At 45.3% G+C, this 23,158-nt stretch overlaps 1 protein-coding gene across 1 annotated transcript in view; it reads right to left on the bottom strand.

The window, feature by feature from the left end:
- Positions 1 to 23,158, bottom strand: part of LOC119374029 (AB hydrolase superfamily protein YfhM-like) — a 175,597-nt gene that overhangs the window by 15,601 nt on the left and 136,838 nt on the right. Inside the window, exons 1-3 of the mRNA XM_037644084.1 lie at positions 14,724 to 14,814; positions 12,979 to 13,206; positions 462 to 598 (exon numbers count right to left, since the gene is read on the bottom strand). Coding sequence (XP_037500012.1) covers positions 462 to 598; positions 12,979 to 13,197 — 356 coding nt within the window. The 5' untranslated portion in view covers positions 13,198 to 13,206; positions 14,724 to 14,814. Of the gene's footprint in view, positions 1 to 461; positions 599 to 12,978; positions 13,207 to 14,723 lie in introns of the transcript that reaches the window.

The raw sequence follows: 23,158 nt of genomic DNA, 5'->3' as shown, positions 1-23,158 counted from the left end.
CGATGGCAGCGTCAGCGACATAGCGGGCCCTCTGCACAGCCCGTAGCTGGTCGTGAGGTGTGACATGTTGCAAAGCTAATAAGCATGAAAGACGAAGACACAAGGAAACAGGCAAGCACAGGAGCAGGACTCAACTACCAGCGAAGTTGGCATTTTTGCACTGGTCCTGTGTGTGCGTGTTTCTTGTGTATTTGTCCTTCGTGCTGTTCGACTTTTGGTATAAACATATTAAGCTGAATTCAAGTCACGTTACATGTACTGGTGATAGGTGTCCTGCCTCAAAGTAAGGTTATAAGAAAATGTAATTACATTATTATAATTAAGGGATTCATCACCGTATGACATACTTTAAAGTTTTTTTATTTGCTCGTGTTGTGCATAAAATTTCAGTAAAATACTAATTTGAGTAATGTATACACTGCAATATCTGAACAGGGTAAATACCTCACAGGCGCACTCACCAGAATTGTTGACCGAGTACATCTATTTGATGGTTCCATATGTACCAAAAATCGAGAAATCCGTGCAGAAGCAGCAGCATGGGTTTCCCTGAGTTTTCACTTGCACAACCTTTCTTTACGTAATGAACTGTAATGCTCTAAATAAATAGAGACGGACAAGTTTTAACGATCTCTCCACAACAACGTGAAAACCTTTGCCGAAGAAAGAACAAGTAAATCAGAAGTAACGTTTCTGGACCAACCTGGTTTTCCGCGATAATGCAGTACTGGATGGGAAGTGGCACTTTTCACACTTTTTTTTGCCGCATATCTTCCATTTGATGTAGTAGAAAGTGCTGAAATACCGAGCTCTTTTTGTGGACGTGAGTGAGGCGTGGTCCTTACGGTGATGCCAAGCGGATAAAATCTTCCATTCTAAGCCAGAGCTGAATATGACGGACGACAAGCTCACTTTATGAACGTGGCAACAGGACTGAGAGGACTACAACTTTTAGCAGTAACCATTACAGGTCAGATGTTATATGTGAACAGCCAGAAAGTCCTGTCTAGATTATTGACCGAAAATGTGTAGCACCATATGCACCGGCGCTAGGCCGTGACAGCTTTCGAAAGACGATGTTCGGCCATGTGCACCTATATGGTGCTCAGTGAAAAAAAAAAAAAAATCGGCAGATCCCACGCGTTGTGGAAATCGGTTTAACGCCAAGCAGTCAGGGAGTTGTTTAATGCTGTATTGTTTTACTTTGACCCAGACGTTACGAAGTGGATTGACGTGCTTTTGTAAGTGTAGTAGTTCTGTGCATATCGTGGGCTTACCAGGCACGTCGACAACACTGCCGATTAAAAGGTTCATATGGTGTAACAGGGGCGTAGCCAAGGGGGGGGGGGTTCAAACCTTCCCCGAAAATTTTCAGTCTTGCTTGCGTATATATACACGCACACATACAAACGCTCGCACGAACATACATAAGGTATGGTTAACCCCCCCTCCCCCCCGAAAAAGATTTCTGGCTACGCCCCTGTGGTCTGACGTAGCGTAAGCACTCCGTTAGAGCACATACGTCAACATTATCGAAACGAAGTGCATTTTGCGGTGCGATGAGGTGAATATCATAGGCAAATTTCGTTGGAATATTCCTCCGGGGTCGAGCAATGCTTGAATATGGGTTGCTGAATCATAAGAATACAGATGTAATGCTTATTAGACCGCTATAAAAGCAATAATAATAATACCTGGTGTTTAACGTCCCAAAACCACGATATGATTATGAGAGACGCCGTAGTGGAGGGCTCCGGAAATTTCGACCACCTGGGGTTCTTTAACGTGCACCTAAAGCTAAGTACACGGGCCTCAAACATTTTCGCCTCCATCGAGCTCGCTATAAAAGCAGTGCCAACACTAGAACCACAGATGTTCCCGACACCTGACATGACGCCTGTATCGCAGGAGTACGTGTGTAGCGTTTATTGCTTTATTATAAAATTAGATAACCAGCGCCAGAACCAGAATTATGTCCCGCCGTCATCACGCCTGCATAGGGTGTTTTTACAAAGCAGCTTCTAGACCTGACGTGGCTCTGTGGTAGAATACCTGACTTCCACGCAGAATGCTCTGGTTCAATTCCGTCTGGGATCCTACTTTGTATTATTCCCATATGTCGGGTCAACGCTGCGGATGCCGTTTTTAAAGACGATAGTCTTTCTTGGGGAATTTAAACGCAGAAATTTTGGTCTGTCTTTCTGTTTGTCGGCACGTCACCCGATTCAGCCACCCAGCCAAAGTTGAACCACTTGCTTACCGCCCACCCATCTTGAACTGGTACGGCTGTTCATACTTGTGAACGTTGTCCATCAAAAAGTAAATATTACGCATATCTGAGGCGCAACATCATTAGGTAAGTATTAGGTGGTGTGTTCCTTTAATAGAAAATACACTAGATACGCAATTTTAAAGACCCTAGTTTCTTAAGCTGCGCTGAAAATGCGACTGCGCTGAAACTTGTCTTCCTCCGTACCCTCTGCACAAGCTCGTGTTGTGTTTCGGTTTCGGTTCAGTATTGCATTGTACGAATGACAGGGGGCGCCGCTCTGGCATTCCTGTTTTACCCACGCAACGTGTAAATAAGAGAGTTTGTGGAGAGTACTCGTTGAGTGCGGACGTTTCTTCTCCTTCGGCGCATCGCGCCAAACAGCGTGTTCGGGCTGGCCGGCGTCCCCACCGGTCGCATTGGTCACCGCCGGTCTTCGCCTGCCGCTGCGCCGGGACTACCAGCCCGCAACACAGCACTCATGTTTCCCGACGTATTGCCAGATGGCGTCCATATCTCACGCAGCGCCTCTTCTATCGTCTTTAGACGACATTTGCAGCGAAGCACGCAGATACGCGGCCAATTTCTTTCTTAACGCACTCGCATTTAAATTACCCATGTGTATTCTCGCCGTTCCTGGGCACATACAAACTGTCAATCACCTGTGGCGCATACCCGTACACCAGGGCCCGTGGTAAACGGGTATGTGGCACACGTGTCTGGAGAAGAAGGTTGGAAGACGTACGTGATAGAATTTTCACGTTAGTCATGTCATGACGAGGCAGTCATATTCCTCAAATAATCTTGTCATCCCCATGCCACTTTTGGTCTACACGAAGTTAAGGAGGCGATCACGAGAGCACCCATTCGTAGGCGGCTAGATAGATAGATATTACGTATATAGACCAGAACACCGCGAATTCCATGCGCATCGCCATATTTGCATCGCACGTCGCGCCATCTATCGCACACGCGACGAAACAACACGCGCGGGCTGCCACGCCAGCATACGCTACACAGAGCAAACGTGAAACTTCCGAAACTCAGCCCGTCGGAGAGCGTGTTTCGCGTCTTTTCTAGCCTGGACAAGAACACCTTGCTCACGCAAGTCCACAATGTATACAGTACGTGCTGAGTGGGCTGCGGAAGCAACCTCGTCAGCTACGTACGCTGTTACATTTGTAAAAAAACGTTCTCGCTGTAGTACGCGTGAATCGTAATTGCAGTGTAGCTCGCGAAAGAGTGAAACGATGTTTTGTTGCCCATATTACAAGTTGTGCACAAAGTTTTGTGAAAGCTCATCATTTCAGCATGCATCGCGTAATAATTAGAGAACGCTTTACGGGTAGTTTCGCGGAACGTAATTTTTGTTTCACGGGCGCTCTTACAATAATGCGTCTTGCTCACAAAAGCGTGCTATCAGAGAGTATAACCTGAAGTATAGTTCAGCGATCCCTTTTGGAAGCTACCTGCGCGATTTTAATCTTGTAACGATGGTGCTTTACAAGCGAAACTGTGCTACTCTTAGTTAAGCCGGTTAGCTACGCCTGCGACGTAAAGGACACTGGCGCGAGTACTGTTTACTTACGTGCCAATATATGTATTATGTGCAGCTGGATGCCTCGTGTCCAAATAAATTTGGGGACATCAAACACTGAAATGAAAGCACGAAATTCTGGCCAGCTGTTGAGGAGCACCGTGCCATTTATTACCTTTTGAAGACGAAATCTCGAAGGCGTGGATGCCATCAAAAGCACTAAAGCTTAATACTACGTTGAAAGTGGCAAAGCATGCTGATTGCTTGAGCTTGAAAGCACTACCTTGCACTAGATTTTCGTCAAAGGAAACGCTCAAAGGTATGAAGTGCACCCCCACACAAAGCTCACGCCTGCCTTCAACCCAGCTACGTGTCACGCAAATTAGGTTCGCAAAATGAAATAGGTGGGCATCACACTGCAGAATACACGCTGTTAGTGTACTTACTCGCGCATTTTCACTCGGCTCCTAGATTTTTTTGCTTGAATCACAGTTATCCACTCGCGGCGAAGCTGAAAACACCGCACCGGCACTATTTCCGTGGCGCGTCGTAATCGTCGTAGACAACGCTAATATCCTCTTGTTGCACAGCTTGTTTTGGCATCCAAAGACGACGCAGTAGTGCCCAGACGAGCTCTTATACGCTGAAGCGGCGTGAACGGGCACTTTTTCGCACTTTAAAGCCTCAGAACTGCAGCTTGCCCTGTTTACTTGGTGCAGCCCGCGCGCGCCTTGGCAGCCCCGGTCAGCCCGGCGTCTGGGTGCGAGATTATCCGCTCGGCTCGCCAGCAGCCTGGGTGCGAGACAGGCGTGCTCTGGTGTATAGAAACGATCAAAGTGCCCAGGGTTCGCTAAGAAATGCTTCGCATTTAAAACAGGTTTCCTCATTCAGATGCATTTAAACTTTATTCCAATACCTGTACGTTGTAAGCAGGCCTGACACCATCACATGCCGGCCTGATAGGATCTGCGGTGAAATGGTTGTGTGTATTGTATTCCATGGTTCAAACTTTCCCCCGTTCCACTATTCTGGAATGCTTAACAAGCATGGCCGAAATTCCAGGTGTTCACCCCTGTCACGCTAAAGCCTTCGGTAAATCTGGTAGTTTTCAGACACGGTGTCCCCACCCGACAGGGAATATTCGTAATGGTAAATTCCCCACTCCCGTAAGCTTTTGAAATAGTTGGATCTGTTGGTTTGTGTCACTCGTTCACATAGCTATATTCTGTTGTATACTCAGAGCGCAGCGCACTCAACGCTTTTCAAGAAGTTTGGTGGTAGAAAGTACTGCTCTTCGTCATTTGCTGGTAAATGGTCAAAAGAGACAGTTTCGACTCAAAGCGGGCGTATCCTATGCAAGTTTCTAATCCTTGTATCGACATTTTGAAATATACATAATGTAAATTCTTTGTAGTGGCTCGCACACATAACGTGCAGAAGCAAGTCCTTGAATATGAAATAGCCTTTAATGCTTGATAATAATATCATGCAGTTGTTTTGATTGGTACTAATACAGCTGTTTTGTTCTTTGCTGCTCGTTAACCTTTTCACTGATTGTTAACTGATTTTACTTGAGCGCCCGCGCTTTTACTACTAATAGTAATTATCAGGCATTTTACGTGCCAACGCCCCTACATGATTATGAGGCACGCCGAAGTGGAGGGCTCAGCAAACTTCGACCACCTTGGATTCTTTAACGTGCGCCTATATTTAGGTACATGTGCCTCTAGCTTAGAATGAGAGAGCTGCGCTAGTTGGTACGTATTCATGTTAAAAAGAGTTGCTGTGGAAACACGGACACAAGAGAGAAGTCAAGACAGCGTTTGTGGTGTCTTGACTCCCCTTTTGTGCGCGTGTTTGCTGGCCCTTTCTTTTAATAGTCTTTCAACGTGCCATTTCGACTCCACTGGAATGTGACCTTGGCGGCCGGGATCGAACCCGCGACTTTCTGGGCGCCTGCACTCTTGAGCGTATGCTGAAAGCGACATTATTGTACGGTATTTGGCCGGTGAGGTAACTAGGATTGGAGCAGCATATATTAAACGTGTGATTGCGAATAAATGTTGGTTTGAATTCAGCGCCTGTGCCATCACACCTTCCTTTTCTGTCGTGGTTTTATCAGCGATAAAAAAAAAACACTCGCAGGGTCTCTTACGCATTTGCCTGAGACGAATCCAAGGCGACAGCCATTTTATTTTTAAATGCGAAGCATTTCTTAGCGAACTTCTGCGACTTTGAGCGTATCTGTATATCTATCTGTCTAGCCGCCTACGACTTTGTGCTCTCCTGGTCGTTTGGTTAATCGAATGTACACGAAAATTGGTATAGCGTAACATGACTGTATGAAGAACATAAATGACAAGTCATAACATGAAAATCATGACACGCATGTCATGTAAAGCATGATTTACGTGCCACGCTCATGGTGCGCTGGCGGCCGTTTCGCTAGCTTGATATACACCAAAATTGGTATCTTGCGACGTGACTGTGTGACGAACATAAATGACACGAGTTAACATGAAAATCATGACACGCCTGTCATGTACAGCATGACTTACGTGCCACGCTCATGGTGCGCTGGCGGCCGTTTCGCTAGCTTGATCTACCCCGAAATTGGTTTCTTGCGACGTGACTGTGGGACGAACATCAAAACACAAGTTAACATGAAAATCATGACACGCATGCCATGTACAGCATGACTTACGTGCCACGCTCATGGTTCGCTGGCGGCCGTTTTGCTGGCTTGATCTATCCCGAAATTAGTATTGTGCAACGTGACTGTGTGACGAACATAAAAGCACGAGGTAACATGAAAATCATGACACGCATGTCATGTACAGCATGACTTCTGTGCCACGCTCATGGTGCGCTGGCGGCTGTTTCGCTAGCTTGATATACACCAAAATTGATATCTTGCGACGTGACTCTGTGACGAATATAAATAACACGAGTTAGCATGAAAATCATGACACGCATGTCATGTACAGCATGACTTACATGCCACGCTCATGGGGCGCTGGTGGCCGTTTCGCTAGCTTGATATACACCAAAATTGGTATCTTGCGACGTGACTGTGTGACGAACACAAGTAACACGAGTTAACATAAAAGTCATGACACACATGTCATGTACAGCATGACGTACGTACCACGCTCATGGTGCGCTGTCGGCCGTTTCGCTAGCATGATCTACCCCGAAGTTGGTATTGCGCGACGTTACTGTGTGACGAACATAAATAATAGTAGTTAACATGAAAACCATGACACGCATTTTTCTTAGTGACATACAAGACGATGTATGCAGCTCTTTGCTGGCTGCTTCGCATTACATCGATTCCCACAATGCGTGGGATCTGCCGGCTTTTCTTCTTAATCGATGTATTAATCCTCCCCCGCCGCCCTCCGGAAGCTTTCGGCACCTAATGCGGGAGTTTGCGCACTTTGGTAATTCATTTAAAGAGAACTATAAGCGCACGGTAAACATGAACAAAAGAAAAGCACACATATACAGAGGCACACGCTTGGGTGTCTATATATATGTGCCTTTTTTCGTGCCCGTTTTCCGTGCGCTTTTAGTTCTTTTCTGCATCTAACGTGGTTTTGCATTGCCTCCAGGATCAAAAGCATAGCAAGCTTTCTGCGCCTCACTCGATTTTGCACTGCCTCCGCGATCGGGCCCCCTTTGACGGAGCGACGTGTAATGTGATGAAGTCACCATTTGACGTCACCAAAGGATGCCTCACAGTGAAGTCGTGACGACGTCATAGTGATGTCATGATGAAGTTACAAATTTTCGTGATATGTGACGTCACGATGGCTTGATATGGTGACGTCGTCACTTGATGAGAATTTTTGCATCAATCGTGTTGACGCAAATGCCGCAGGAGGCTGGCGCCGATGGTAAATTCATCTAACGCTTTCGCCTCTAACGACATCTAACGCTTTCGCCTTAATAATCATCCTGCCTTTTCCTGTAACACACGACGCTTCTTCATACCGATACGGTCAATCAAACATGACTGTCACAGTGTGCCATGAGTCCTCAAATATTACTCGCTAGCTCATCTCAAAAAAAAAAAAAATCGCAGATTGCACTAGTGGCGCAAGGCTGCAACCAACGTGGAGCTAGCGTTCGACAGTTTCTCATAAGTTACGGTTAGTAATGCCCAGATTTTGCTAGCGATGCTGCGGTTTTGCTAGTAGTAGTCTGTATGGCCAGGCTTGGTATTCTTCTCCGGTTTCACCGCTCATTTCCCGATCGTGGGCTTGTCGGCGATGAGTGGACACGCAGACGCCGACTCAAAGCTTCGCTTTCCCCCATTTTTCCGATACGGCAAGAGCTCCTGAATTTTTAAGACGAAAGCCTTAGATCTCATCAAACGAGAAAATTGACCGCCGCCGGCGGCAGAGGGAGTGATGCAAGAAATCATCCTCAATTATTGACGTCACCGTATGTCGTCATCATGATGTCGCATATCTCCGAAACCACTTTAGGTGCAGAAGGCTTTCGGAGAGTGGCGGGGCAGGATCAATCAGACGACTGTTAAGGAAAAGAAGTTGGCTTTCGCCTTTGAGTCGTCTTAGGGGAAATGCGTAATGGACCCTGTGAGTTTTTTTACCCACTTCCCTTTCTGATGCAATTGGCCTCGAGGAAGACTAGAAATAAAATAATGAAAATAAGAATATCCAGTTCGCCTTACAGCGATTACAGAGTTGTCTGGCTGGGCCTTGTTTTTGCAATTTGACACCAGCATTACATAAAGCGCGCTTTCTGCAAATAACTAAAATGAATAATTAAACAGAAAACCCCAAAGGTGCGGCGATTTCTTCACGAGCATTGAAGAAACAATATCCTTTAGTTACGGCTGTGTTCGAATGAATACAGCACGTTTCACGAAGAGGAGCGACTCGTTATGGCGCTCGTACTTGCATACGAGGTTCACGTTACGTGTATTTCGCTTATTTGAAATTATGGCAAACCGACAATTAGAGGGGGACGCTGGGATTCCGGACGTGAGTGTTAGTACATAGCAGAACTGACAGTTTTTTTTTTTTTTAAAGCCAGGGGTGAGGTTTATGGAGGACAGGTGAAATTTTCATATTGAGCACAGGGGCGGGGGAAGAATACGAAAATTTTCAACTTGACGTTCAGGAATGTAGTAAGCTGGGCGAGTTGGCATGAACCCATCGTAAATACAGCGCAAAAACGGAGACGAGAATACACAGGAAGGTTGAGAATGAAGCGAAGACGCGACTTCCTCCGTGAGAGTGTGGGAGGGAAACGAGAAGTGTGGGCCTTTGCTCGCCAGTGCCCGGCAGTGCAATTTTGTTACTTTCAAACCTGTTACATTGCAAGGCGATATGTGTATAAAGCGAAAAATCGAGGATCGCATGTACAGCGACAGATGAGTGGGAAATCTATTTCAAAAAGGTATATCTCCTTGTACAGCGTACTGGGCATACGCTCCGCATTCCAAAAGTGTACGTTACTTCTTTTGAGCCACATTGGAGTTCACCTTTATTACGTGCTTCTGGTTTGAGAGAGTTGTTTTCCTTGTTCAAATATCTCAATATGCTATTTTAAATTGTGTACTTTTTTAATATATCAAGTGCTGCTTTCGAAGGTTAACACAATATTTTATAGACATCTCGATCCAGATATATTGCTTATTAAAGAGTAAAGGGCTCATATGTATTGTTTTTTTTAAAACGGAAGTCATTCGTATTCTAATGAGTTCGACAGTTCAAGCAGGCGAAATTGTGGTTCTGCTATGTCATGAGCGGTAGTCCTCAAAAGTGCAGATGTTGTTGTCTATCCAAAGGTTTTTCTGTATACAATAGTAAACAACCCACTATCTTCTTTCAAAATGTGCACGTCGACCATGTTCATTTGTGTGTTATAATAGCAGTGCCAAAATGATATTGTTATGTGCCACTTATCTAGGGGTCGAAGAAGAGGAAGACGGGTTGGCTCCTGCTTCGCCATCTTAGTTGATGTCACCCCGATCGCTGTGCTCGCGTAAATATTGTAAATACACCCTTCTTCGGTCGTCTCCCCGTAACAATGTTATTGCTAATACGTGGCGTGTGAGCGTTTTACGCATGTATGCCGCCCCTGTGGACCACATCTTCACAGAGACGCAAGTGGCAATCCTTCTGGGCATGAAGGGCCTATTGTTGTCCCATGGTGCTGCGGAAGGTGTATTTTCCTTTTGAGTCTTGCAGCCCATCTGTTGCTTAAGCCATAATTTTTGTGTGATGCGGTTCAAGCTTTTAAAACACTTAATTCGACATTCATATTCGGGGACCGTGCTTTATAGAAAGTGAGTTCACAAGCAGAGACTCCAATTTCACTCCAATGTTCACTGCACGCTGATAATTATGTGTGCACTTTCCAATGTTTCATAAAAAAAAAAGCCTCTCGTCCAAGGCATTTGTGTGCAAGCTTTCTCGGCGACAGGCGAAACCACCATGTGAGAAACAAAATATTCTGCAGATCCCACACGTTGTGGGAATCGGTGTCATGCGAAGCAGTCAGCGAGTACTTCTATGCTGTATTTTATGGCTTTGAGCCAAGCTTTACGAGGTGGATGGACGTGCATTTGTCAGTGTAGTAGCTGTGTGCCCATCGCGGGCTTACCAGGCACGTCGATAACACTGGCCTTTAAAGGGTAACTTATGGTGCGACGTAACGTCAGGCCTCACGTTAGAGCACATACGTCAGTATTATCGAAGCTAAGTGCACTTTATGGTGCAATCATGAAAATATCGTACGTAACTTTCGTTAATGTATTCCTACGGGGTCGAGCAATGCTGAATCACAGGAATACAAATGTCGGAACCACAGACGTTAATCTGATATGACGCCTGTATCGTAGCAGTACATATGCAGTGTTTAGTGCTTGCTTCTAAAATTACATAAATTAAAACGCATCCAGACCTGCGGGCCCCGTTCTCGTTGCATTCTCATTCGCTTGCGACGCTTCGCTTTTCGGTTGGTACCGCAAACGTGCCGTGAGGAAAGGAACATGTGGGACATGGACATGTGACAATGTACATGTCCCTTGTACATGTGATATTTGGCGTTGTAAAATTTCGTAGCGGGGCCACTGCGAGTAGAGTTGCCAGGTGCCGACTACGCTAATTTACCATTTTGCTAAGTAGCGAGTTCGCGACGCGCCTGTAAGGAAATGCACTCTCCTACGTAGCTGCACACTTTGTCGATGAGGTGTCTGATGGTGATTGTGATTAATCATGGCTCAACCATTGTAAGGGGGCGGGAGTTTTAACCGTTTTCCTCCCGGTCACGAGTATAGTAGTCATGAGATTTTGTAGCAAAATCACCTATGACTACACTAGTCGTCAACAAAAATTTGTCACACATGGAGCCAATGACAACTGTAGTCGTTATATTTGTGTTTCTTGACGCTAGATGACCGCACTTATCCATGTTGAGCAATTTGTGCCCCGGCTTTCATTTCGCTGCCTTTTTTTATTGCGTTGCGGTGAACCCACCTTCTAGCTTTATTTTTTACATAATTACTGAAACAAAACCAACTTATTGAAGTGAAATAATGGCGCCGTTTTATTCAGAAAGAAAAAGCTCTACAACATGAGTGAAACAAAAAATCCGGTAAATTTGGTACGGTTTTCTTCTTTCCTCACGGTAGGGAAAGGGTAAATTCACTTGCCCGTTATGCAATTGAAATAGTGTTATGCCTAGCGCGATTGTTCCCTTCTGCCTCGCAATACTACGTGTGTTAACGTGACTCCTCGCTCGACCTGACGCCTGAATACGGTCTTTTTCCAAAGCAGTTTCGAGCGCTGCCATCGCGCAGTGGTAAGGCACTTGACTGCCTCGTAGACTGTTTGGGTCTCATTCCGGCTCTAAACATAATATTATATTTTAGATGGATCGACGTTTTTTGCTCTCGGACAAAGCTGCCTACGCCGACGCCGCATTTTCTGCATCACGGGCTCTTTAACGCTGTCGCGTTAAGATTACAATGGACGCTACCAAGTGCACCCGCACTATACTCGAGAATCAGAATAGCCAGGAGAATGATACGCATTTGCTAAGCAGGCAAATATTCTTACACATAACTGGGCGCACATTATGAAAAGGGGCTCAAATAGAAAGTAAATCGACCCTAATACAAATCACAGGGTCTCTTGTGCATTCACCGAAGACGACTGGAAGGCGAAAGCTATCTTCTTTTAAGGCAAAAGTCTTATATGCCTCACTAAACACGAAATTTGACCGTCGGCGTCTCGCGTCCTGCCGCGTCGGGACGAGTGGTACAAAAAAATTATCACGTGATGACGTCATCATGACATCACAGAACGGAAATATTTGTGACGTCATCACGACGTGACGAATTCTGGCGTGAAGCGCCGAAGGTCGCTTTTCTTATTTGATAAGGCATCCAAGGTTTTCGCTTTAAAATACAAGCCTTTCACTATCTTTCAATGAACTGAGTTAATTCGTCTTCACTATGTATTCTGACAGCTATGTAGCCCTCATCTAAGCAAAGTTATGTTCCTATATCATATGTATAGAATCTCACTCTACACTTTAACCAGAATCATGAATTTCTGATTTTTAAGAAGACTTTCTATGAATATTCGGAAAACCAGAGGTAAGTGATTGACCGGACATGCTTGGAAGAGAAGCCGGAGTACCATTCTGTGGTCGTGCCACTAATAAAATAGACTGATCAAAAATACTGGAGAGAAACAGCAGGCCAATGGCAGGGAGAAATGAGAGACGTTATTATAAGCTTCGGAAGAGTGGCACAGAAGGAGAGGCAAAAGTAATCCAATCCACGTCGCACTCAATTCGCTACCCTACGCGGGTGAGCGGAAAAGGGCAGGAAAATGATAAAGAAAGCAACACTAAAAAGGAAAGGAGAACAACTCATACACGTGCGCACTTAGTAGCAATGTCATGCATGTACAGAAGGTCACGAACTAAGGACTAGAATTTCAGAAAGAAAAATCAACGCGCCTATCTTTTCTCCCATGTTCACACCTGTACCAAGAATGTGAAGCCAACCCTCGCTAGGGCATACGGTAAGATGTTTCAGATGAACTCCAAAATCACTGTACCTCTCGTAGGCGATTGCGCTCTGACAGTCTCGGTAATGAATGCGGGACAAGCTACTGATACCTACGTTCAGGTCCACTGTTTCATGACTTCCATATGTGCTGTTCGTTAAATCGGCTGGTACGGTCCTGTTGTGAGGCTTGAGGATTGATTCACCGTATAATGTCACTTGTACCTTGACGTACGCCTGCATCCAAATCCACATGGTAGTTCCTATGGCAATGAAAATCAACTTGCCAAGAGCTGGAGGCATCATTGTCTTTTGAAGGTGTCGAAAAGCATTCATCACGAAAACCTAAGACGGAAAATAAGAACGCGGTTACTCAAACGAGGTTATTTGTAAAGAAGTTTTCGTAGTATAACGCGGCACCGTTCAAGTGCTGGCCAAATAACCAGGCACAAAGCGCGTCCGCTCCACTATCGCCTGCCGGGATTATCTATTTGAATATTAGTAGTGACAGACGCAATTATTGTGAAGCGTTTCTTCGATGTTTGAGGCCCGTATATGCTGCGCAAGTGATCTGATTTTATTCCATACATGCGAATAATCTACCTTCGCTCTTGATGGCTCGAAAAAATTGTGTAATCAGCATTTTAAGCGCCGTTTGCTACTGTAAACTCGACGCGGAGACGGGGCTTTTAAAGAATTCAGGAGAATTATCTTTCAGAAAGCACAGCCTCACTAATACTAAAACATATTACAAAATATCACAGTTTATTTTAATGATATCTAGGCATAACCCTTGACTATGCTACTTGCCTGATTTGTAAAGGCAAAACTGCCAAGTTCTTGTCTCTTGTGTCTCGCGAACACTCTAACTAGTTCCTGAAGGCTGATCTGAAAAGCGAAGCCTTACCATTATGTGTTGCTCAGACATGAAAAATCTACCATACCCTGCAGAACTTTCGCATCTTTTGGCACAGATTGTTCTATATAATACTTGATATAAGTATTTGTTTTTGCCTTCTACACAAAAATACGGCTAATTTTCGTTTGCCTGTGCCCCGCGTACTGCGTAACGGTTCTCATAGATATTTGTTTCTGGTACTTGGCTGGGGATTGTTTGGAAGGGCCAGATGGAGAACACACTTCTAACGCAAGTTTTCGTCCTTTGGAAAGTAGCGAGAAGATATGGAAAAGTATTTCAGTGCATCGTTGCTGCCAGTAGAGTACTCAGCACTTGCTTGCGTCAGCATGCTTCTTCCTAGTCGTACGTGCGAAATCTTCTCTGTAAAAGTGTGCTTCCAACAAGATGGTGAGCTGAGGTACTTGGTAAACACTCATGACGAAATAGTAGTCTCAAGCGCCCCAATTACGTGGAAAATAAAAATATACAGGACAGCACCACTGCCATGTCCATTTTCATCGTCCGCGTTATTGGTGAGCCTCAAACTAACATTTCATCAAGAAAATGTCGTGCAAAACATAATGTTAATAGAAAAAAGAACAAGGGCATGAGACCAGTGAGATGATGGTGCCAGCTTTGTCTCTTTCGTACTGGTTCTGATTTTTCCAGTAGAAGAAAAGGCCAACTAGTCCGAATGAACCTTTTACTGAACGAGTCAGGCAACAATTCGTAGTTGCAGACCATGTTCGCTATTCGTACCCATCATTTCCGTTACGCCATCGCCTTGTCGTAAAAGCTCAGAGATCACCACAACAAACAGCAGCATTGCCTTCATTTAATTAAGGTCGCTCATAAACATTTGTGTTCGATAATTTCGGGCAGAGAGCAGAAGCAGGCGAAACAATATCATCTTGTACTGTCACGCACCGTGTCCTCTATAATAACAAAGCCAATAGGAACTCACCTAGGAATGGCTCTCTTAGTCCCTATTGAACGTCGCAGTTAAGTATTCCTCGTGGGTTCTAATTTTCTGCAGCGATGTGTACAACCTTTTAATGCCAGCTGCTGGCAAGAGACGGAGAGGTGGCAGCTGTCGATATATGCTCACAAAACAACCAGTCGCATATAACTCGTGTGTCGTAAACCGAGATGGATTTGTGGTATCGCGTTCCAATGTTTGGATCCAAACAGTGACATTCAATACTTTTCTCTTAGGCATGAGAAGAGGCCAATGTGTCTTGGACGTGATGTACAGCGAATAGAATGATGGAGAAATTGAAAGTTGCTTCAAAGGTCACATTTGCCTTGCGCCTATTAAGATATCACTTTCGTCTCTTGCGTACTTTTATTATAACCATGCGAATGTTTATGTGCTGAAGACGTGTTGTGAATTTTTTTTCGGTTTGCCTGCCATTTGTATGAGACTCATGCTATAAAGGGCAAACAAGCCGTATAAAAATGTAGAAACGATGACTCGCGCAGAGCACATGGACGCTATACAACTGCTAAACAATCCACTTATGCAGCATCGCTTGCACGTTCTGTTCTTCACGATCTCTTGTATAGTTCGCGGAGCAGCCTGCTCTAAGGCATGTTTACTCAAGTGGAAATGTTACTGAAATGCCTATTGCAACACCGCGCGTCAGCTATTTCATTGCGCATCTTTATAACTGCAGATACACTCCAAATTTGTGTAGCATAATCCAAGCACCATGCAAGACTGGAACGACAATGACATGATGGCGAACAACAGCATTGGCGAAGCCGGGAACACAGAGACACGACGGACAAAGACCATATCACAGGGGTGAGGGCCCAATGTCGCGATGATATATCAGACATGACGGCGAGGTAACAACGATGACTGCGTCTTCTCTGCAAGACATGCGGTAATAAGGTTTTGAATATACTGCTCCGCTGAAAGCCGAGCCGGCGACCTGCCATTGTGGCCCAGCTGCTAAGCTGTGACGCTGAGCACGAGAGAACGAGTTCGATTTATACAACTGCAGCCACATTTACATTAGCATAAAATACAAGAAACTATGCGCTAACATTTATAGGTGCGTACTCATAAGAGTCAGTCGGCTTAAAGAGTCTGAAATGCCGAACTACGTCGTGGCACATAATGATTTCAGGGTTTTCTCACGCAAAACCTTACAATTCTCTCTTTCTCTCTCTTTTTTTTTAGTGTGTCAAGCCCAGCGGCGAATGATTGCTGCGCGACACACCAGTTAAGTTCTTGAGCATAGTGCATGCGTATGCAACCGTAATACATGTGGAGACGCCACTAGCCTTCGAGCCACCCTCCCAGACTCTAAAACTTCCGCTGAAAGTGAGAACTGTAGGAACTGATCGCTAGGTTACGGGGGACGCGTCCATATCATAAGTCGTTATGGTCCAACGCTTTACACGTTGTCGGATATATTCCAGCGGAACACATTTGACGACATGCAAAAACATATAGAAAGCTCTTCCGACAAAATTCATTGTTGGTTTCTGCATATGGGGCAATTTTTCCACGTGACCCTGCCGAAAATTGTTGCTGAGCTGGTTTGAAATTTCACTGCCTAGAAATCGAAGAAGTTTAGCGAATAAATGTTCCCTTCGGTGGTAGTGCAACGCAGACACTATGTCATGGAATGAAGAAATAGCAATTAATCGAGCTTAGGTCATACTTCAGAGAATTAAAATTGCGAATGAACAAGCCTGCACAACATTAGGATGGTTACAATGTACGGAACATGCAAAAGCTCAGATACAATCAAAGATTTCATTGTGAAAATTGTCAATTATTGGATTCTTTATTTTTGCTCATAATTCTCACTTTCAACTGTTAGTGACAAATTTTTCTTGCTCTGTCGTAAATAATCCGAGAAGAAGGGGATGCAGAATGGCATTGTTGCGTCAGTGGAAGCCTTGGTGAGGGCACATCGTTCTTTGTCAAAGTTTGAACCGAAATGTGGCGTGGTGCAACAATGGCGGCGGCTCCATAATGATGATGGTCAGGAGTAGAAACAGGAAGGTATGCAAGTGCTCTCATCAATGAGGCCGGAGCGCAGTCGCGTGATGCTCTGGCGTGGCATTCCTGAGGTACCAGAACCTACCGTTATTGACTGACTGCTGAATACACGAGTCCCTGAAACCTGGGCTTAGACGTGCGCACGGTTCTTAGTTAGGGGGTGGCAAGTGTCACTGCAGCGCGACGACCGTGGACGCTGACCGTGCACGTTCCGACGATCGCGGAACTCAAAGGTGGCGAATACGACGTCATTACTGTGTTACCACTCTGAAATGAAGACAACAGCAACCCTGCATCTCAATCTGAACTTCATTTATTATTTCTTTTTGCTACGCAGAGGCCATGCTCTCTTCTGACCATTTATAATAAAATCACGCTGCACGTCGTAGAGGCGTGGTGGGAAGTGACGTATCCAAAGCTCTGGTGATTTGGCGAAACGCAATGGCTTATGAGACTAGCAATAAACGCTTCTAGAAGATGTCCACCTAGATTGATACGAGGCACGACAACGAGCTACTACCGACCCAGCGTCAGAGTTTGGGGCGTCACAAAGCAGAGGGACGAAATCTCGCGCCTTACAAAGAGCGCCGAAAGCGGCTTTCTGTGCGCCTGAGATAAAATACCGCTTTCAGTAAAACGCACACGACACTCAAGTAAGGCAACTCAATATGCTAGATGAATTTCGCGAGGCACGAAACATTGTTAGGCAGCTTTGATCCTATTTCAAATAGGAAGGCGTGAGTCTACGTTCTATACATACCGTTACTGAGGCAACAAGCAAAGCTGTCTGAACCAGGACGCCTTTCGCACCCAGCAATATGCAGCGGTTCTTCGTCTGTATGCCTCTGCAAATCACACTGTTGAGTATACTTTATTTCGCACCATGCAAGTATGGATCGTGCTGGGAAGCGCGCTTAGCAGTAGAACTAATATCAAAATGTCTATTCTAAGGATATTTTCTATCCGTCAAAATAACGCTTTGCACGATCAAATTCACTGATGCCTGCAGTTTTAGAGCACGGGAAAGAGAACGCTTGAAGCTGGCTTGGCCACCTCTTAGTCACGAGTATTTCGCGAAGCAAATGTCAGTAAAAGTTCCACGAATATTATTAACCATCAAGTAGCCGCTGGCAGATGGACTGACCAAAGAAATGTGCACTTGCTAGATGAACTTTCCTTGTTGTTTTGGATGTTGCCATTGATATTATGAGCCACATAGCTCTAGAAGTAAGCGTGTACAGCCTCTATTTTAGAAGCCAGCGTTTATATGCCCAGCATAACGATCACGCCTCTTACTCTTGTCGAGGCTGATCCCGAGATACGAAGTTTTTTGAGCAATCGTGTTTTCTTTCGGTGTGCATGATAGGTACCATCACACGGCAGCGCGAACTGTGCAGATATATTTTCAGCGCACCTTTCCAAGGGGACCGCGATCGGTTTTTTGCCTGTTTTTTTTACACAGAATTCTTAGTCTCAAGCTCTGTGCTGCGCAATATTACTTGGCTCACTCGTTCGCCGCAGCGAACACATGGACGACGTTTTATGTTCAAAAAGTCTTGCAGAGTCCCTTAAAGCATGTACGAATGAAAAAAATGCCGGATCTGAGCGTCCGCTGGTCTGCTATTACAACTTTGCTATGGTAGCGCTGAGACAGAAAAGTAAAGCAAGCGTGGTTATCAGTTGTTAAAAATGGGGTATAATTAGGCAGGAGGCTGGCGACCCTTTCATTGATGGCGCGTTTCCGTTCTCCGCAAAGTATTCTTACATGCTTCAGCGTCCGTAGTAATTGTAGAAAGAAAGTGCAATTCATACTGTGTTAGAACTATTGAGCTTAGGCATCCGTACAAAAAAAAAAAACATTTTCATCCTAAATAAGGACGTGTGAATGAGAAATACAAGGTATACCCTCAAGCCCGAATGCCTAAACTCCCTTCCTTTCTTAATGATATGCTTCCGTTCGAGTGGACAGGTGAATGAAGCATTCACATCATATTGCTTTCATCATTTACCCTTCACAGTAAATAAGCATGAAGGTCTTCTAACATATCAGGAAATCACTGGCGGAGGATTGTTTCAGGATTTGGCAATTAGTCAGTGTATTGAATGGGAGTGAATTGTTTCGCGTCTTCATGTGAACAGTTAACGCATTTGTTATTTGTGCATTAGCCCCACCACAGCCTTTATGGGGGAGGATTGTCAAGCGAAGAATCTGGGTTTTTTTTTTAGGTCGTCGCACTTTCATCTTGACGAACTTCTGGTGAAAATTAAACAAACATGGCGATCACTATAGGGCACTTATAGAAGTTCGTAGTTATTTTGCTTTGCTTGCAAAATAACGACCGTTGGCAAAATCTTTATTCACACCGGTAAGAGAATGTTGGCAACTCCCTTCGCAGGAGTAAATGCTTGTCCCTTATTTCACTCCCTTTTCGCGAGTGCTGCGAACTCTCTGCTGCACAGGGTAGTCATACTCTTCGGCAGAGTTCTGCTATACTCTGGCTGAACGAGAGCGAAAATAGTGCAAAAGGGCAGCAAGTTGGGCTAGTTGGTTGACGTTCATTCTTCAAAGGTATAGTGCGTTATAAGAAACAAGGACACAGAAAAAGGGGAGGACAACACATGCGCATGTGTTGTCCTCCTCTTTTTTTGTGTCCTTGTATCTTATAGCGCACTGTACCTTTGAAGAGAGCGAAAATGCTCCGTCGACGGAGTGAAGCCACGCTTACGAATGGAGCACAGTCACTCTCGGTAGGAGTTAAAGCGCGGCTTCCGTCTCTGTATACTTCAGCTACCTCTTCACAGAGCTTTATAGTGCTGACTGGGTTAGAGGGCATGAACCGTCTCCAAGAGTTTAAGCCCTCTTGCTTCTCGTACTAACGTAAAAATTTCAAAAGCCAGTTCCACCCGAACTACGGAGCATTAATTCGTCTGTGTTTCTCTTGTGGTAATGTTGCGTTTATGCGCTCTTTTCTGGTCTTTTGTGTTCTTTTCTTGTGTTTCTGTGCTCTTTTTTGTTGCTTTCGTGTGATTATGTGATATGTTCTATCATTTTGTGTTCTTCTCGTTTGATTATCACATTCGTTTTGCGATTAGCTATTTTCCGTTCTATTGTACCGTTTCTGCGGTTTCGTACTCATAACTTAAGGAATTGCACAGCGCGGAATACAGGACGAAACACATGAAGAAGCACACAGGGACAGCGCTGTCCGTGTGTGCTTCTTCAAGTGTTTCGTCCTGTATTCCGCGCTGTGCAATTCCGTACGTTATGAGTCAAGACCAACTAGCCCGACTTTCCGTTTTGTTGTTTTAGGAGCTGTCTCGTCAGGCTCTTAAGCTGGGACAAAGTCCCGCGCATTAAGCGTAACCTTAGTTCCAGAGGCGACCGCTAAAGGCGCAGCTCGCGCGAAAGAGAAGGCTTCGTCCTCTTGTTCTTCGAGCGCCTTGATCATGATATTAATGCAGGCAAAACCACATATAGCATAGCCAACTGTAGCAGTCGTCCAGACCAGGGTTGTGGGTTGCGCCACACAGGTCGCCGTCAACCTTGGGTTGAAGGCCATCTAACACGGAATCGTCCGCAGCTGCTTTTTGACGAAATAAAGTTTTTCCATCCATGTAGCATGCGCACGCTCGCACGTTCGGCCACAGCTGCAAGGTCTGCTACCTCTTGTGGTTCGACAACAACCTGAGCACAGTCGCTACCCTAACAACGTGTGACGTCTTTATACGACAGTAGAGGAATTGTACGGAGCATTCACGGTTTACCCGATTATCTCCGAGCCAGCTCCTCAATCATCATTCACTTCGTGGATATGGCGTGATTTTTTTTTTGTACTGTTTGCTCCTCCGAGCGCGGTGCGCCTAATTCCTAGGGCTGGCGCTTCACCTCCGCTTCGCTCTTGTGTAGATCTGTGTCCAACTGTCGACGCTGGCGTTTCGCTGTCGCTTCGCTGGCCCGGACAGACAAATTAGCCCTTCGGCGACGCTGGCGTTCACGGGCAAGGGCGCGCTGGCGTTTCAAACGTACAGCCTACTCGGCCTATGTATACGAAACGTGGGACCTGCGTTACGCCAACGCGAGGAAGGAGAATGCGTGACAACAAAGAGAGAGATGAGAGGACGACAGTGTGGTCCCTTACACTGCTCCGCAGTTAAAACTGCCGTGCGTTTTCTACAATGTAACAGTGAACATGCCCATGAACTTGGCTGCAGCTTACATCACATGCATAGAATGGTCATCCGCACACACCGTCATGCACAACAGAGCAACATTCAATATGCAAAAACCGCCCGCGCTACGAACAACCATACGCTCAGTAATCGGTATATATAGCCACGACGTTTTGACCTCCCCTTGGTGGGAACAGCTCTATTCTGCGTATTTAAACAGCAAATATACACAGAAGCCGTGTAAATACCCGGGGATCCTTAGGGACACCTTACGCACGGCACATGTACACACGGCAGGGCACGTGACACGTCACGTGTACGTTGATGTTTTCTTGCAAATATGTTGCACCGCCGTCGTGCGCAATGTTGTTGGAAAATCACCACGTGTACGGTGATGTTTCCGTAATTTGAATTTGAACTGCTGTCACGCGCATTTTGTTTAATTGCACTGCTGCAATGCGCAATGTTGTTGTGAAGATATATAAAAACGCCCCTTTACTCTCGTGAATAAACTGTTGATAGTTTGCGATCTGTGTGTCCCATCATGTTCTTTCCTTTGTCCCATCCTACGCGCAGCACTACACGTCTTATTCAACCACCAAGCCCAAGTTGAAATCCTTAGGCACACCAACCAGTTACTATAAACTCCATATTATTCAATTCGGCTTCATCAGTCAATTCCAATTATCAGCTGGGTCTCTATCATATCGGCTCAATGCTGTACAGCCGGCTATGGTCATGCTTGAGAGCTGTAGCTAACACGTTGAAAATAGCGCGAAAACGGAGCGAAGGCTACGAACAAACAACACAAGCACAGAAGAACAAGTGTGCGCAAGTTTATTGCAGCGGGAAGTATATATAAAAAATACGAACTAAAAAGAAACATAAGCTGCCTGATCACATTGATGAAGCAACAACATATGTCCGCCACGAGTCAAGATAGCAAAATTCACCAGTTTTGTATTAACCCACTTGAACGGGAGACAGCCCTTGTGGGACCAGGGCGCGCACTCCCAGCATGTGTGCTCACCAGAAGGGTCTTCGTGAAAGGCGGAGTTGCCACAAGTAACTTCAGGAGTTCTCTCAAAGGACCTTTTCATCAAGCGCAAAAAAAATCTTTAGTGCTCAGATTGAGTGGTTGAAGTTTTCGCTTATCCGATGGAACTCCCTTGTGCCTGGGAAACAGAGCTACTGAGCGAACTTTTCAGGAGAACCACCAAGAAATGGACAGCACAGGACAACAGAGAACTACCTTCGTCCCTTACGTCCACGGCGTAAGCCAGGCGCTCAAGAAGATTATAAGAAAAGGGGGCGTAAGGCTCGTTTTTTCAGCCCCCCATAAGCTCGGCCGTTTGTGCAAGCAAGTAAACTCCGAAGACACTAAGGAACACACCAGTGTCCTTAGGGTCTTCACAAGACAAGACAAGAAACACAAGATACATTACGTCGAATGTGTTGACAATGTCGTCTGCGATATTTCTATGTCGTGTGGCCGTTGTTGCACGCAACAAACTGGCCGCTGCTTTTAAGGACCATCTCAGAGAGCATGCGCGCAATATTAGGTATTCAGTGGGCAGCACCTTGGCAGCACATTGTTTATTGTATAGCTGCATTCCGATCTTCAATGACTGTGGGGTGCTCACACGACATCTAAATCGCATCGAGCGCGAAATCTACGAAGCATTCGTGATCAAGAAAAAAAGGGAACATGTGCGTCAGCGAGCCCTGAATCGCGCTTCCTGAAAAGGAGACTTTGGTTTTGTCGAGTTAATTGTTCTATCTTGACTCGTGGCTGACATTGGTTGTTGCTTCATCACTGTGATAATGTGACAGTTTATGTTTCATTTTAGTTCCTATCTTTAGGATATATTTCCTGTTGCAATAATCTTGCGCACAGTTGTTCGTCAGCGCTTGTGTTGTTCCTTAGTTTTCGCCCCGTTTTAGCGCTGGTACTGTATGTTACCCAGAAATTTCATTATGTGATTTCCACTAGTGTGCATAAAAAGCCAATTTGCTGCTTTTTTTTACTTCCTGTAATACCAAGCATCGATCACAATTACCAAAAAGAAGCCGAACTGCCTTACTGTGGTCTTCTTGAAATATGCAACATGAATTTAGTTTAAGCACGATAGGGCGAAGGCAGACAGTTATCCGTGCCTGTTATGTCGTGAGTGTACGGCGAAGAACGTGCCGAGTAAAGAATATTTTTA

This window comes from Rhipicephalus sanguineus, chromosome 11 (assembly GCF_013339695.2).
Source record: "Rhipicephalus sanguineus isolate Rsan-2018 chromosome 11, BIME_Rsan_1.4, whole genome shotgun sequence".
In the NCBI taxonomy this organism is placed as follows: Eukaryota; Metazoa; Arthropoda; class Arachnida; order Ixodida; family Ixodidae; genus Rhipicephalus; species Rhipicephalus sanguineus.
This window is presented reverse-complemented; position numbering and strand designations above follow the sequence as displayed.